This window comes from Trichechus manatus, unplaced genomic scaffold, assembly GCF_000243295.1.
Source record: "Trichechus manatus latirostris isolate Lorelei unplaced genomic scaffold, TriManLat1.0 scaffold00020, whole genome shotgun sequence".
NCBI lineage: Eukaryota > Metazoa > Chordata > Mammalia > Sirenia > Trichechidae > Trichechus > Trichechus manatus.
In genome coordinates, this window is record NW_004443956.1 from 2,409,903 (window position 1) to 2,428,102 (window position 18,200).

At 36.8% G+C, this 18,200-nt stretch overlaps 1 protein-coding gene across 1 annotated transcript in view; it reads left to right on the top strand.

The window, feature by feature from the left end:
* CNTN3 (contactin 3) overlaps positions 1–5,895 on the top strand; it is a 207,183-nt gene extending 201,288 nt beyond the window's left edge. Inside the window, exons 18-19 of the mRNA XM_023727915.1 lie at positions 4,685–4,797; positions 5,600–5,895. Coding sequence (XP_023583683.1) covers positions 4,685–4,797; positions 5,600–5,884 — 398 coding nt within the window. The 3' untranslated portion in view covers positions 5,885–5,895. The remainder of the gene's footprint in view (positions 1–4,684; positions 4,798–5,599) is intronic.
* Positions 5,896–18,200: the final 12,305 nt, after the last annotated feature.

An 18,200-nucleotide genomic window follows, 5' to 3' on the forward strand; every position in this document is an offset into this window, starting at 1 on the left:
ACACATGGGTAGTCTTGATATAGAGAGATTGTGGAAGAAAAGGATTTCAAACTCTGGCGTCTCTAGGGTTGGTGTCACCCAGTGTGGCAGCTCATGGTATCACCCTCCCCATGCTAATGACCACAATATTGTTGCTAAAACACCAGAAATTTTGACAAAACCAGTGACTATAAAAACACCAGCAGCAAAGAAAATAACAGTGCCTGCTTGTAGCACATGCAGACAAAACCATGATTGAAAGCATCATTGTAATTGGGTAATAATGAAAGCTCTGACTGCGGCATGTTAGAAGGTTCAAAAAGTAAATTAGCATAGAGTTTTAGCCTTGTAGGTATAGTGATACATGTAAGCTGGGCTTACGAAAAATTTTTTATTGTTACAACTAACTACAGGGATGTAGTTATAAAAAATAATAAATTTCTTCTGAAACCATGCATAGAAATTTTATAGACAGTCAATTTTGGTGTCACCCCCTCTGTCAGTGTCATCCAATGCAGTCTGTACCCCCTTAGTGATGCCGCTGTTCAAACTTGAGGTTTGACCCCATAAAGAGACAGGAAGGGCATTTAAGCTTTCAAACAAGGTAACGAAATGGTTGGGAGGTTGGAAATCAACAGTGGAAGGGACAATACTAATGGGAAGGTTGAAGTGGATAGTAAGCATACTTCACTTTGTTCATAACTTGCCCCAGTGCTTTCCAAATTCTGAAAGATTGGCAGTTCAAGCCCACTCAGAGGCACCTCAGAAGAAAGGCCCGGCAATTTCCTTCCCAAAAATCAGCCGTTGAAAACCTTACGGAGTACAGTTCTATTGTGACACACATGGAGTTGCCACATGTTGGAGTCAAATCCAGGGCAACAGGTTGGTGGTTGCTTCCAAATTCTGGTCATTCACTGACCCTTTGCATTATTTTTTGCCATATACTCAAAAGCAACCTGTATTTTTATTTGCTTAATATATTTTCTTTAATACTTAACACTTAAATATATTTATTTTAATAGATAACTTTATATCATTGAATAAACAGAAAATCAGTAATACTCTCCATTGCAAGATAGTAGCCATGAAAAGTATTCTGTAAAAATGAAAACAAAGCAATTATATAAAAATAAATAAGTTTATTAAAAACAAAATGAAATAAAAACAAACCAATCAATTTGCAAAAAACGCATACCTGAAATAAGTTTTGTAATGAGTCGGTCAGAGTGTTTATGGTTGGTTAGTAATAGAGGGATATTCAGCTCTTGGTCACTTGCTTTAAGATGCACCATGCTGCTTCATGCCTTTGTGCCTTGGCATGTGTTTATCCCTTTGCCCGGGATGCCTTCCTTTCCCCCTGCCTCTGCATGTAAAATGTATATTCATCTTTCAAAACCTGCTCCAGAGGTCACCTCCTTATTCATTTTTCCAGTAACTCTTTACTCGTATTCAGGCATTATAGATGTTTCTTCAATAAACCATTTAAGTGTTTAAGTAATACACCAAGTGTTTTGCTGTTTTTCTTGTTATCTTCTTTCTTTGTGTTAAGTTCTAAATATCGTTGTCCATATTCAACCTCAACTCTCAAGTCAAATGGCCAATTTGACTTGTCCCAGTTTTGTCTTTGTAAAATCTATAGCAGTTACTGGGATGGTCTCTGGAGAACTTTCAACCATGTAACTGGAAAATTCATTCTACTTTCTAATATGCCACATTTGAGAAACGTGACCAGCCATATATTGTCCCGGTGCCACCATGGTAAACTCCTTTTCATCAATTCTTCTTCTGAATCTTTGTCCCACGCAGAATCTTCCTTTGTCATTGCATGAATTATCCCTCAGGGAGCACATAGGAAATACATCAAACTTGTTTTTTGATAATACTACAAAAGGGTTTCCTTAATCTTTGACTATATGTTTCTTGCATTAGTCAATCCTATACAAATACTGAGTTGATACTTACTCTTTCATGGCACTGGACTAATGAATAAAAACTAACATATGGACATACCTATGTCAGAGACCAAACTGAACATTGTCTCTGCCTGCAAGGAACTTATAGTTTCCTAAGGAAACTGATGTTAATAAAAATAAAACCACAATTAAATGCAAAAATTGTACCTATAACGAGGACTATGAAGAAAAGGGGCCTGGTATATGAAAAGAGGCTCAACTTGAGAAGAAAGTCATTCCTAAGAAAGTGAGCACTGAGTGAATTTTGGAATGCATATGTTTTAGCACTCATTTTTACATCATTTATAAATTTATTGTCAATCGTTCAAGATTTAAAGTCACAGACAGTTGTTGTTGGGTGCCACTGAGTGGATTCTGACTCATAGTGACCCCATGTGACAGAGTAGAACTGCCCCATACGGTTTTCTTGGCTGTAATCTTTATGGAAGCAGATCGCCAGGCCTTTCTCCCATGTAGCTGCTGGGTGGATTTGAATCAACAACTTTTACGTTACCAGTCAAGACAGCCAAGCACTTAACCATTGCACCATCAGGGCTTCTTCACAGATGGTTAGCATAATTCAATATGGAAATCATCGGCTTGGAATTAAACAGAGCTGGTTTGAATCCACCTAATACTTCTTACTAGTTGTGTTATGGTAAACAGGATTTTTTTTTTTTTAAAAAACTCTCTAGGCCCTGATTACCCGTGTACAGAAATGGATATTATTGCAATGCAATTTAATGAAGATTAAGTGAATTATATAAAATCACATTCTACAATGTCTAACACATTACAGGTGTTTAATAAGCATTAGTTGCTTATAATAGAATTTTGAGGATAGAAGGAAAATTTATCTTGTCCAGAATTTGCCAGATTGGATTATTCTTACCAGTGGTGATAAGAGATGATTTTAAGGGTGGTTCACAAACATGTTTTAAAGTTTAATAATTCTTAATTTATTTTAGAGAGTACCAGAAAACTGTAACTATCATATCAATCTCATTATGATTATTCTTGTTTGGTACAAGGCTAAAATAGATATTTACATTTTTCAAAAATCAGTCAATTTTTTTTTTTTTAAATAGCAAAAATGATGAAAAAGGTATATGACTATCTGATGCTCAGGAAACACCAATGTGATTCAAAATAAGGATAATCACACCCAGCACAAACTTTTATTTTTTCTTCCTTTCTCTTCTCCTGTTTATTCTTTTTGTCTTTTCAAAACGTGTTTAATGCAGGCTGAGCTCATTCAACTCAACCTATTTTGGGATTCATGAAAGACAAATCCCAAAGTTATATTGCAGTCATTTCTTCCACAAGGCTGGTGTTCAGATGGGTGATTCAACCTAAATTACTCAAGTTTTCTCTAACTTCCAGGAGCACATGTTTTGGTAGGACACACCATGCTGAAGTATGTTATCTGAGCTGTATCAAATTGGATCTGTCCTTTATAGTGCTGGCAGGCCACAGAAGTCACAGAATTTGGGGAAATGTTCTAATAATTATGTACTCATGTCAACTGGATTGAGCCACCAGAGCAGGGTCATCAGTATTTCAACATTGAGCAATTGCCATTATACATTTTTTGTTTATCAAAGCATTGCAGCTTGAATACTCATAGCTGGCTTAAGTCCATTGTTAATACTGAATCACAAGATTTTAAAGGCGATAGAGAATAATATCAAAGAGCGGACGTTAAGCAAAAGAATCCGCAGGGAATACAGTCTTGTTTACTGTCCTTAGTCACATACATGCATCTGAGAGCTCTTCCCAGCTGTAATTCCAGCCGTCTTTCCTTCATGCCATGAGTCAATGATGTTTAGAAATTTCTCCAGATAGCCAATCTTTTATATCATTTTCCCATTACAAATTCAGTTAACCAAATCACATTCTGTGGTTAAATCCACAAGCACAACATATTTCAGCACTGTTTTGGGCCATTATGAGGCTATTGCCAAATGAATAATACGATGTTTGTTATTTGTGATTGACAAGAAATAAATTTTTAGTGTCCTGTCTTTGTTGCTGTTGACAAATGCTATTGACCCCCTTAGCATGACTTTGCTACCCAGTGTTCGTGAGAGGAAGCTGAACTATTAATCCAAGTTTATGAACCTCAGAGAGTTTCATTAATTCTCTAATGGAATTCTCATTAACTTTTTAGTGTGCTGCTTTATTTTTCTCAAAAATTAATTTAAACTTGGCAAATGAAGACTTTAAAATATATTCCCTCAGCTGCAATATTTCACATGTGTAGCTATTACTTCGTGAGAATAAATCTAAGTAATCCTTATTTTTGATTACCTCACATTTTGCCCATCTCATCATACAAGACTGGCTTAAAAATCATCCACGTTTCATATCTTGCAACTTTAATCTGCTCATTTGGCAATTTCTCTTAGCCTCCATACATTTCAAAACAGGTCACAGTGCCTGCCTGTCTTGGCCTATCGCCAAGCATCCCCCTAGTGGTGGATAAAGGAATTTCCTTATCTCCGCCATCAACATGCTTTCCCTAAAGAATATGATGAATATGGTAAAATGAATTATCTCACAATTTAACTGAAATTTCTTTATAAAAAGAAATTTACTCTGCTATTTTTTTCTGGTTTTGTCTACAGTCCATGCATTATTAAAGAGACATTACACTATTGCAGGTAGCGTCCTATGTGAGTCATTTATCTGCTCCCATGGAAAATACCACTCCATGCTCAAATTGGTTTTAATTTCTCATTTTGCATTTCAAGCTCCCAGTCAGCCACCGGGAAATGTTGTTTGGAATGCTACAGACAATAAAGTGTTACTTAATTGGGAGCAAGTGAAAGCAATGGAGAATGAATCAGAAGTAACAGGATATAAAGTAAGTTGTATCATTGGCTATGCTTTCTTTCCTTACTTCTGGGACTATTTCCCCAGGAAAGCTAGGCTTAGATGAATTTTTCTAAATGTTGATAACATGGTTTCTGTAATGTAATTTTGACATACAGGTATCAAGCTTCTTATTTTTTAAAAAAAGGTATTTTCCAGAATTATTTCTTGAATATATATTAAGTGAGGTCATTCTATTAACATGGGGGGTTTGGAACAAAATGTTTATAAATTGTTCATTAAGTTAATCAGTTTGTTACTTCTGATGCTCACCCGCATACTAGTTAAAAAACAACTAAAGATATTGGCTCTAATTCCTCAAAAAACCAAAAACCAAACCCGTTGCCATCGAGTCGATTCCGACTCATAGCAACCCGATAGGACAGAGTAGAACTGCCTCATAGAGTTTCCAAGGAGCATCTGGTAGATTTGAACTGCTGACCTTTTGGTTAGCAGTAGCTCTTAACCATTTTGCCACCAGGGTTTCCTCAGCTCTAATTTAAGATCCATACAGTATAGCCCTGCCCTATATTTCCAGCTTTACAAATACCCAAGCCAGCAGAACTCTTCCACAGAAGTTCACTCTTCCCCACGTTCTTGAATCTGAGACCTCAGTGATTCTAGTATGTGCTAATCCCTAGTTAAAGAGCTATGGACAGAACTGTAAATGGAACTTATGTTCTGGTGGGCATAGAAAGACAAAATAAATAAAGGTAATTTCAGAGGAATAAGTGCTATGAAGAAGACAAAAGTGAGAAATGTAATAAATAAGGGTATTTGTTCATGAATTTTAGGTTTTCTACAGGACTAGCAGTCAACATAATGTCCAAGTGCTGAGCACAAATAAAACTTCAGCTGAACTTTTGCTGCCTATGAAAGAGGACTACATTATTGAAATTAAGGCCATGACAGATGGAGGGGATGGGACCAGTAGTGAACAGATCAGAATTCCCAGAATAACCAGTAAGTTGGATGAAGTCATCATTTCTATATTGACAACATCAGTGTTATGGACACTATCTGTGAGTCAATCAGTGCTCCTTCATCCCTTCTTTTTTCCCACCATTCCTTACATCTAGATGCTGAGAAGGTTTTGGAATGTGAGAGATAAGGCAAGAGTAACTTCTTGAGAGTGGTGCAAACAGGGAGAAAGATAAGAATGGAAAGATGTCAAAAAATATTTAGCAAAATTTTATTAATTTGAACTTTTTTCTCATTCTGAGCTATGCCTAGAAAAATAGAATTGCTCAAGCATTTCTCCAGGGCAATGTTGAACCCACAAACTGTTTCTAAGGCTTTTAATATTCCAGTTGTTTGCCTCCTATAAATTATAGATGAATCTTATCAATTCTTTAAAAAGTAGAAAAATTAACACTGTTGGGGTCATAAATCATTTATGGTTGCCAAAGCAAAAGATGCATAAAAAAAAATTCTGAGTTTAAGATTTCAAAGGAGTTTTACACAAACTTTTCCTTCCAAAATGCAAATGAAATCTATTTTTACTATAGAAATTATACTTTTGGAGTTAAGGGAAACAGACTCGTGCATATGTGTTTTATCAGTGACAGTAGTAGAAGAAATTGTATCTTCTCTTTTAAATTCCAAGTCTGGAGTTTTCAGGTCTCAGTTTAAACACTGAAAAGACCACCTTGTCCTCATATTGTTCTCTGTAGTTTTTAATGACATAAATATCTTTGTTCCCTGTTCTCTTTCCTTGATCTCACACTAATCTATAGTACTGGGCAGTCAAGATTTAATTTTTTGGGGAAAAAATGACTGACATCATTAGTGGCTAATGAGAAAGGGAGAGGTGGCAACTTGGAGGAATTTATCTTTCCTTGAAATCATGAAGACTGTAACAGACTAAAACAAACTAAGCTAAAATAAGAAAACAGGAGCTACATATCTCAGACTTGCCACAGACATTTCGAAAACTGTATATAATTCAGTAGGACAAAATCAGGAATTAAGCTTTTTTTTTTTTTAGGTTTTAAAATAAGACATACTCCCTTGTTCCTAGAATAGTGTAATGTATAGGGTTAACATTACAATGTTGGCCAAGTGGCACCATTAAACGGAGTAGGTTCCATAGTATTGCAGGGACAGACATATTTTAGTATTTTAGGACTGCTTAGTCAGGAGTAGCTTTTTATCTGACATCTGCGGCCTTGCTGAGCTTGCAGTTGCCAGTGACTGCACAAGGCCTCTTTATGAAAATGAAGCTTTTATTGATTGCCTTTTTTTTTAAAGGTGATGATTTATATTATGGATAATAACTTATCTGGAAATGCATAAAATATATAAATGCATATTATACCCCACAAAAAAACACACATAGCCGCACACAAATGCAGATTTTCCTAACCCCTATCCATTGAAGCATTCTTTAATTAAACCATTTAATTATATCAAAATTGTTTGTGGAAGAGTACAATTGTTTTCAAAACGATTAAGTTGTTTTTCCAATTTCAGTTAAAGTTAAATGATATTAGATGAACAAAGTCTGAAACAGTTTAAGTTAAACACATCAGTATTTTTATAGATACTAGTATGTACATAAATATATACTAGCATACCGTACTCTACTAGCTGCCGCACTGATAAGTAAAATGAGGGCTAATAATAAATTGTGGCACCAGCGTAGGTATATACTATGATTTGATTTTGATATGAGGCATTCCTTTAGCCCTGATTACTGTATTGGTACAATCCTTACTAATGAGATGTTTTCCTCTTTGACAGATATGGATGCAAGAGGATCAACTTCAGCCATCTTGAATGTCCACCCTATGTCAAGTTCTATACCCATAGTACTGTTCTTTATTGTAAATGCCCTGTGGTGATAGTTCTTTTTTTATTATTTACTGGAAAGTTAATTGAATACAAAAAAGTGCTTTCATGAAATGCAGTGATTATGCATGTTTTGTTTTTCCCAACTCTGTATTTTTAACTTTCTACTTCATTATGGGTAAAATATGAATACAATAAAAAAAAAGTAGTGAATCCTTTTAGAGGAATCTGAAATGCCTTAATCTTTACCTGATTAACCAAAGGAATTTACATATTACATACTTCAGACTTTTGATATAAATGTTCTTAAGCTTTGAGTTTAAGCACTGCCTAGGGAGAGACTCACACACTCCTCTGCATACAAACATCCAAGATTTTTTTTAAACTAAAAAACTCTTATTATAATAAGCCAAATGCTGTTTTCCCATTATAACAGCATTGTTTGGAAGACTTAATCAGTATCCTTTTAAAATGTTAATTTTAATCCCCAAGAGTGAAAAATACATTTAAAAAATTATCCTGTTTGGAAAGAGGTGGCATGTGATTCAAGAGTGTTATGGAAAAATGATAGAGGCGCCTCAGAAGACAGGCCTGGTGGGGGATCTGCTTCCAAGAAGTCACATCTTGACAACCCAGCGGAGCTGTTCTGCTTTACACACATGGGGTCACATGAGTCAGAATCCGCTTGATGGCAACTAACAGAGTTTGGAAGGGTGCTGTTTGGTTTAGAATACCACTAAATGGTTGTAAGACTCTACAAATCACTTTATGCTCTGTATGCCTGAATTGCTTACCTATAAAATGTGGAGATAATTATACCCACCTTATCTGCCTCTGCCCATAATTATCTGTTAAAAGATAAAGAAGGAAATGTGAAAATGCCTTGTTACCCCTAATGCACTGGGGCTGTGGAAAGAGTTGGTATGAATTCATTTAACCCTATAAAGTCATGGGTACCAGCTACATATTTAAAGTCTGCATTGCACATTCTAGGTAATGCCTTATTTTTCATTTCATGATATTATAATATGGAAATGACCACATGTTATCCTTTCTCAAAAATTAAAAAGAAACTTCAAAAGGAATTGTGCACCCTTCCACATGCACTCGCCTATGAACAAGCCTTCAGGTTTTATTAAAATATGGTGGAGAAAATAAAGAAGTACCTGAATTTCAACCCAAGTATTATATAAAATTCTCACGATCCTTCATTTCCCATTTCTGATTCCATTAAGGGACCTTCTCTTTTGGGATGGCAGAGATTTTTTTTTAATGAAATCCAACTGTCTATCTGAGTGAGTCTGGCAGGCTTTTTAGTTCCTGAGTTAAATTTGTAATAGAACCATGGCGATGTTGCTGACATTGAAATGTATGACTCAGTCTTTCAATATGTGATTTTCAAAAGATTGTTGAAGACATGACTTCATAGCAATATGTAAAGAATATATGAAAACTGTCATATTGAGTGTTAGACACTGCAAAATCAATTTTGTTTACCTCTTTCTTACCAATTTCACATTTTTCAGGAACTTATACTTATTTCCAGAGTTATCAGAATTTGAAACCAACAGTTCAGACATCAAGACATCAGATTAAAAATTAGCAAACTTCTGATATCACTATAAAACATTACTTTTAGAGATTACACATAAGATAAAGTCATTGTATACAAAGGGGAGAGATGTTTATAACTTTCTCTGTAAGGTCTGTATATATTGTATATATCTAGAAAAAAATCTGAATGACTAGTAGATTTCATATGAGCATTGTTATTTCCAGTCAAAAAGTGGAGAAGTGCTTTCTCCAATAACCTGTATTTTATGCTACATGTAATGGATTGTACCTTTTTATTATTTAGTAATTCCTATGATATATTCCTATACTTTTCATTTTTAAGATGATCATTCTATTGTTTCACGTTGTTTCGAACAATATATCTCCATGAGATATGTACTTTGTTTCATATTGAAAAGTATAAAATTTACCTTTAAACTCCTGTGTGTGTATCCTATGGTTATCTGTATGTATTATTTTCTATTATTCTAATAAAATTTATAACGCTAAAATGCCTGTGCATTGTTAATTTTGGTGTGGTCAAAAAAGAATATCTAAAGGGAGAAGTAGGAATATATTATAGTAGTTAGGCTGACGTTACCATTTCTTACATTTTTTAGCCAAATTTTAGCTTTTTATTCTGTCTTTTAACAGGATATTTAAAAAAAAAAAAAACTTTTATAACCTACTGACTCAGTAAAATCAGCAATTTGAGACAATGACTTCTATATTAGAGGTATTTTAGGTATGGAGGAGAAGGAAAGAGGGAGGAAGGAGAAAATTCAGTTTACAGAATCAAGGTATCTAGTTTCTTCTGATTTTATTTGGTTCATGGTGGCTTCTGCCACATATTTGACCATTATTTTCTTGAAATTATTATTATTACCAACTCATCAAGTTCCTCAATGATTTTCTTAGTGGTCACCGAGATACTCATCGGTATCAATGTTAATGTGAGACTTGCTCTTTGTGGTATAACGTATTCTAAATAGCTGAGAAAGTATATACTAGAAAAAGATTAGTTTTTAATTAATAAACAATATAAAATGTTATTGTTGGCATAATGAAAACTAGAGCTAAAATATTCAATTGTTTTCTTACATAAGAATTTTAAAAAAACTTTTAGGAGTAGGAGAAATAAGTGAGAAAAGTGTATATAGAGTATCGGGTGCTTGGGGATGTGGATTTAAATTTGTACAGTTGTAATGGAAACATTGCTATTGTCAGTTGCCACTGAGTCAGCTCTGACTCATGACAACCCCAAATACAACAGAACAAAACCTTGTCCAGTCTTGTACCATCTTCATGATTGATCGTTGGTATGCCAGAGTCCATTGCTACAGCCACTGTGTATTTTGAGTGCCATTCAACCTAGGGTGCTCATCTTCCAACACTAGATCAGACAATATTCTGTTGTGATCCATACAGTTTTCTCTAGCTCATTTTTAGAAGTAGATTGCCAAGCCTTTTTCGCTAGTCGGAAGCTCCACTGAAACCTGTCCACCATGAGTGTGACTCTGCTGGGGTCTCATGAAATACCAGTCTCAGAGCTTCCAGCATCACAGCATCATGAAAGCCACCATAGTGCAACAAACTGACAGATGAGTGTGTCTTGGGTATACTGGTGTACACTGAGAAGGGGAAAGACCTGGGAATATGTGGAAACAGGTTATACCACTGAAACCAGTCCCAGTGTCCTTTCTTGAAGGCAGGACTGATTGACATGGCAGAATCAGAAGGTCACCTTTGGAGTCATACTGCCTCAGCTTAAATGACACCTCAAATTACTGGCTCTGTGATCTTGCTCAAGTTACATAAGTTCTCTAAGCCTCAGTTTCCATATCTGCAGAATGGGAGCCGTGGTAGTATTGTCCTCATGGACTTGTGGAGAAATGAGATCATATGCACAAAGTACTTAACACTGACATTGAGCTGGCCTGCGTAGCATGGGTGTGAAACACATGGGTTCTGGAAAGAGTGCTTGAGTCTGTAGCCAAGTGATCTTCAGTGAATGCTAAACCTTTCTGTGTCAAAGTTTCTTTTTTTGAACCGAGGTTATTGGTGCTACTTACTTAAAGAGCTGGAAGTTATTAAATGAAGTGATATATGCAAGTGCTTATAATTATTATTATTATTCCCATCATTTAAAAAAAAAAAAAAACATACCGTTGGAAGACAAAGAAACATTCTGATGGTGGCTTTGCTTTAACGTGTTGAGAGCTTTTCTTACAGTGAACCTATATGATTCCAGGAGTTCCTAGAAGAGATGATGAGTCTGATATCAGATTATTTTTTTCAGAGAAATATGGTGTTGACAACATTAAATAACATATCTTCACTATGTATGTGCCAGACTCTGAGTTAAGCGCTTTATCTTTTCTAAATTAATCCTCGCAACAGTCTTATAAGTTAGGGGCTATTGTGATTTTTTATATTCTTTAATTCTGACATGGAAAATTATCCAAGCTAAAACTGACCCAGCCTCAGGATTCTTGAAGTAAAAGTTATAAAACGTTTTTTTCTGTTTTAGAAATATTTTCTAGGCTGTATGCTTAATTTGGAAACCCTGGTGGCATAGTAGTTAAGAGCTACAGCTGCTAACCAAAAGGTTGGCAGTTTGAATCCACCAGGTGCTCCTTGGAAACCCTGTGGGGGCAGTTCTACTCTGTCCTATGGGGTCACTGTGAGTCGTAATTGGCTCAACAGCAGCGAGTTTGGTTTTTTGGATTCACACTTAATTTAGAGTATGTAGTTTTTAAAATTTTTTTGAAGATGGTTTGTGTTGATTTCCAATCATTCCATCATTTTCAATGAAAAATGTAACAGTATAATTCAGTGAAATGAAGAAAATGCAAAATAATTAGGATGTTACAAGTTTTTTTATTCCAATTAAAATCCACCCTGCTGTTTTATATTCTTATAATGCCAGATTTTTTTTTAATTTAAAATGAATTCTAATTGGGATCATTTTTTTCTGAAGTATTTACCCTTTTTAAAAATGAAAATTGCACTGATATTCATTATAAGTTGGATACACTTCAGTAAATATTGGAGGTATAATAAACCCACAACAGCAATTACAAAATTAGCAATTAGTAAATTGTACCGTTCTTTTGAAAGAAAATACATAAGTAGAATTGGAATGTTTCACTTCATTTGTTGGGTTCTTCTGCTGTTGTTTTTCTTTGAACTCAGTGCCCTAATTTAACATATCTTGCTTTGCATGTAGGCGATAATTACTTCTTGAACTTGCACACAGAATAAATGAACTGATGCAGAATTAACCTTGTAAGAAAGGATGCTTCTGTTATTTGTTAGTCTTCATTCTTCTTTACTGTTCCTCTGCCACTTGAAATTATTCGCGAGACTGATGCTTCTACCTTAATCATTAATACTGAGGTGAGGAGAAAGAATCGAATTCTATATAACTGGACGTTACCTCAGAAAACTCAAAAACAAAAACAGACAAATAATAATACCACAAATTAGCAAATTTCATTTTGGCATCAGGCAGTAGAATGTAACAGATACAAAGCTAAGGTAAAACGTATATCTAGACTGGCTAATGAGAAAGTGAGATGTCCATTCAATGTGATTATTTTATTGGAATTTGCAAAGCATCCAGCCAAGAATGGCTTTCCTTCCAAGGCTAAATTTAAAGATCGCGCAGTGAAATCGTTGCTGGGATCATAATTGCCGGCACAGCACCCTCACTGTGCCAAGTTCCTCTTTATGTGCTGAGAACAAATGTGTTGAATCAAACCAGTGAATTTTTCACCATTTCCTCTTACCCTCTGCGTTTGGTTTCCTTACTTTTTCCTCCTGCTCTTCCCATAGAAATAAGAAGATACGGTGATTACTGTGACAGAGAATAAGAGGCATTTTAAAGTTTTATTTGAAATAATTACAGTCGTCCCTCAGTATCCACGGGGGATTGATTCCAGGACCCCCCCCCCCTCGGATAACAAATTCCATGGATGCTCAAGTCCCTTATATGAAATGGTGTAGGTTTTTTTGTTTGTTTGTTTGTTTTTTAACATAGCACAGGAATGAACAGTATTTTCCCTTTGAAGTGAAATAGCGCTGATCGGCCAAGTTAGGGCAGACACGAGGCACGGCATCAAAGCAGGCACTTCGGAGGACAGCCGCATCCGGCCCTACTGCGCAGGCTGCGGTGAGCCAGGGGTCCTTCAGGGAGGAGGTTCTGGGTGACTTAACGCTGCGCACAGACGGGGCAGACAGTGCGAGATCCTGGACTTGCCAACTTTGTTTTCTACTTCGAGACCGAGACCACTAGCCAAATCCTCAGTCAGGCCAAGAAGCACCCCAGCATAAGTTTGATATCCCATTTCTAGTGTCCTCACTTGTCCAACTAGTGTCGGGGTTTTTTGGATGCCTCTGCATCGCTCCTCCGTTGCCCCCGGGCCCTTGAGCATTTTCTCTCCCGCCGCCCCGCAGTATTTTCCATCTGTGGTTGATTGACTCTGTAGCTGTGGAACGCTCGGATATGGAGGACCGACGGTACAAACATTGGATAATCCGTACTGAGAAAGTTAATTAATTTGGGAGGGAGAAGTATAGCCTAGAAGTTAAGAGCATGTGTTTCCTGGTTTGAAATCCTAGAGCTGTCCCTAAATAACTTTGTGACTTTGGGCCAGTAGGTTAAGTTCTTTTCTGAAGCACCGAATTTCTGTCTAAAATGGCACCAATGGTATTATCTGCGTTGAAGGATTGTTGTGGATTATATGATCTAATCACCGAATGCTTTTTATCATAGTTTGGCTCATGAGTATTCGATAACATAATTTAGTAAGTTAAAAATAATATCATTGGACTTAAAATGCGGAGTCACTCTTTAAGGGTTTTTTGTCAAATACAGATAATAATAGAATCTACATCGAAGTGTGGTTCAGGATTGTTTCCCAGCAAACGCACCTCATATGTAGCCACCACCCATCTGTCAGTGGAGGCTTTACGTGTTGGTATGATGCTGAACAGGCTTCAGCGGAGCTTCCAGACTAAGATGGACTAGGAAAAAAGACCTGGTGATCTACTTCCAAAAGTTAGCCAGTGAAAACCCTATAGATCACAGTGATTCGATCTGCAACCGATCATGGGGCAAAATGACCAAGAATAATGAGTGGCCTTTGTTTGAATTATAATTTGAACCAACTAAATAAAAGAAAAAGGGGTGGGGGGGGAGGTGTAGTTCATTCATTCATCCAGAGTTTCAGATATTGGTCTTAAGATTAAAGATACAAAACAAAGACCCCAATCACAGGTTGCTTACATTAGAGTCATAAAGCAGGGAAGGAAGTAACAAGTAATTGAGGGTGAAAGAGAGATTTTAGAATACATGCGCAAGTACTTGTGAGGGCTAAATAAAATAATGTTTATTGAGCTTTTTAGCACAATGCTGAGCACATGGAAAGAGCTCAGCCTCTCAGCTGCCATTCTTATTTCCTCAAAACAGAAACAAAATGACAATGTTTAGAATGTTGCCTCAAATCAGGTCCAGCAATCTTAGGTTTATGCAGAAAGATGTTAAATGTTCATCTAGAATCTTTACTTTTGTTTTTAACAGTGCTTCTAGGGTTGCTATGAGTCAGAAGCAACTTGGTGGCAACAGTTTTCTTTTCCCCCTGCCTTTTGAGTAGACAAGGCCCAAATAGGACCCCATGTGTATGTTGCTTGTGAATTATAGCAATTACACGAAACAAGAGTCAGCTGACCAGGCATGGTGGTTCTAGTTCTGGGTGTTAGTCTGAACAGCCTTCAGGGGCTGAAGAATTATTACAGAACCTTGGCACAGAGGAGTATGTTGATTAAAAGAATTTACTTTCCAGAAATGCAAAGAGGGTCTAAGAGAGGCCCATTTTGAGAACAAAGTACTATTACTGTGTTCCTACTTGGAGCAGATCACCTCAGATTACCAACATCACTATCCATGAGTGACAGACCGGGTTCTTTTGGGGCTGAAAGCTCCAAAGGAGATCTGTTTGGCTGTGCTACCATATGAGGACAAACCTACTCCCTTCAGAAATTAAGCAAGTTTGTCTCTATGCAACCCCTGCCTAGGCACCTTTTTGTAGGGAAGAAAGCCATTCTTTCATCAGAGATGCCAAATGGTGCTAAAAAAAAAACTGGTTGCCTTATGCCATAGCTCTGAAAATGGGTCCTACTGCCGTAAGGATATCATCTTGAAGAGGGGGAAGGAAGTGGGGCAAGATTTAGGGCAAGAGGAATGGAAGTGGGGGCAAAATTTGTTTCTAAAGAAAAGGCAAAGGGGAGAATACATGTTAAGTATATTTTCCAACTGAATAATGGTCGAAAATATCTCACTTGTTTTCAGTGATACTCACTTTTCATTGAAAAGTCATTTCCTTCAGAGAGGATTTTCTTTAAAATGACACATACCCATACTTCCACACACGAGACTTGTTAAGTCCTGTGGGGAGCATTTTGTTTACAGCCACTACACTGTTTAAAAAGGCAAGCTATACATGTTTCTGTTGGTAGATGAGCCCAGCTGCTAAGGAGAGATGTTAGAACTTCGAATGCTTCCAAGCAACTGAAAGTGACTTGCTGCAGATGGTTAACCTGCCTGGAGGAAGAGTTTCCAGGTCCAAGCAACACATTGGTGGAAAGGAAATTATGCAGAGCTGTGAGCTCAGTGATTGAGGCTTCGTAGATACACAGAAATTGTGTATTAGAAGTGATGATAGAGGATGGTTTGCAAAATGAGTAAGACTGTGTGCTTTGGAATCAGCTTGCAAGTCCTGGATCTGCCAATTACTTACTTTGGGCCTTAGAGCAAGTTAATTTACTACTCCATATCTATTTTCTCACAATTAAATTGGAGGTAAGACGTGCCTATCTCTATTACATGATAATTAAATGAAATAATGCATATAAAGTGGTTGTCACAGTGCCTGGGGAAGTAAACCTTTAATAAAAAAATTAAAAAAAAAAAAAAGCAGCTGCCTTCCAGTTGATTCTGATTCATGGTGACCCCATGTGTGACAGAGTAGAACTGTGCTCTCCAGGGTTTTCAATGTCTAGTTTTTTTGGAAGTAGATCACCAGACGTTTCTTCTGAGGCACTTCTGGGTGGATTCAAACCTCCAACCGTTCGGTTAGCAGCCAAACTCATGAACCATTTGCACCACCCAGAGACTCCAAGCCCTCGATACCCCATACTTATAACTGATTTCTGCTTTTCTTTCATGCAGAATATTGTAGGAATGAGAAAGACAGTGGTAGCTTTTTAATACTTGAAATGCTTTATGCATTTTGACCTCATTTGTAAAATTGCTTACTTTTCAAAGTGAAAACTGACAGCTAAAGCCACACTGAAAGAAGATGCCCACACGTCTTCCTGAGGTTTTCCCTCAACAGTCCAGCTCAAAGAGGAAAAACGACTTGCTTGCTTTTACTGGTCCAGAACAATTTCCCAAAATGGTCAAATGTAACTAATTTTAGGGGCCTGAGTCCCTAAAATGTTTAATTTTAATTATTTTTCCTTGAGCCTAAGTGGTATTTTTTTCTTTTTAAATCGCATAGGAAAACCTTAGTTTTCTCCCTCAACTCTAACAGCATATTTATATCTCAGTTTTTCATTGTGCTATAGACTTTGTATGTAGCTAAAGAGTAAACTTGAATCTTAGGCACTTTTACATTTTCTTGTGTAAAACATGCATGCCAAAACATCTTGGCATGTCATCAGGCTTAATTCATATTTGTGGGGTGCTTTAGAGAATATGGGCTAGACTCTAACATGAAAACAATTCAGCAGAGTTTGATCTTGACAAATTCTTTGCACCTTCCATTCTGATTTTCAGAAGAAAAGTCTTTTAATTAAATACATTGATCTGAATTTTTTTTTTCTCTTTCGTGGACAAACTTTGGGTGACTCTTTACTGCCTAAAAGATTAATCACTTTCCCACAAGCAGAGAGACCCCAGTAAGTTCTTTAGCCATCGATTGCACCAAATGCCTTGGGATAGAAAGGCTTTGAAGGTCTTCCCGGTGACATTCTCTGGTGATTCTTTTCTGGGTAGTTTCTTGAGTGCTTAGAGTTTCCTAGGCCCAGAGAATTCCTGTGCACAGCTATTGTTATGTATACATGACCTTGATGTCACAGAGGTTTAGAGATGTTGGTATGTCCTACAATGTCCTGTGTAAAGATAGCAAAGGTTACCGTATAGATACAGCTGCTACAGTAGAGATGGGAGTATTCATGGAAATGTATTAGACTGAGAATTATCTTTTTTTTCTCCCCTGCTTATTTATTTATTTAATTTTTTTATCGTACTTTAGATGAAGGTTTACAGAACAAATAGTTTCTCATTAAACAGTAAGTACACATATTGTTTTATGACATTGGTTAACAACCCCAAGACATGTCAACACTCTCCCTTCTCAACCTTGAGGACCTTTTTTTTGGTGAAAATATACATAGCCAAAGTTACACCATTTTGAAAGTTTCCACACGTACAATTCAGTGAAATCGATTACATTCTTCTGGTTGTGCTGCTATTCTCACTATCCTTTTCCAAATTATTCCATCGCGATTATCTTCAACTCACTGTCCCCTAGGCTTCCCATCAAACCTTTTGAGTTGCTATTGTTAATTTGATCTCACATAGATAATTCTTTTTTTTTTTTTTGTACCTTAGATGAAGATTTGCAGAACAAATAGTTTCTCATTAAACAGTTAGCACACATATTGCCCTATGACAATGGTTAACAACCCCACGACATGTCAACACTGTCCCTTCTCAGCCTTGGGTTCCCTATCACCAGCTTTCCTGTCCCCTCCGGCCCTCTAGTCCTTGTCCCTGGACTGCTGTGCCTCAATAGTCCTGTTTTGTTTTATGAGGCTGTCCAGTCCCCGGCTGAATGGTGAACTTTGGGAGGGGCTTCACTACTGAGCTAAACGGGTGTCCGGGGGCCATGCTCTTGGGGTTTCTCCAGTCCATCAGGCCAGTAAATCTGATCTTTTTTTCTGAGTTAGAATTCTGTTCTACATCCTTTTCCAGCTCTGTCCAGG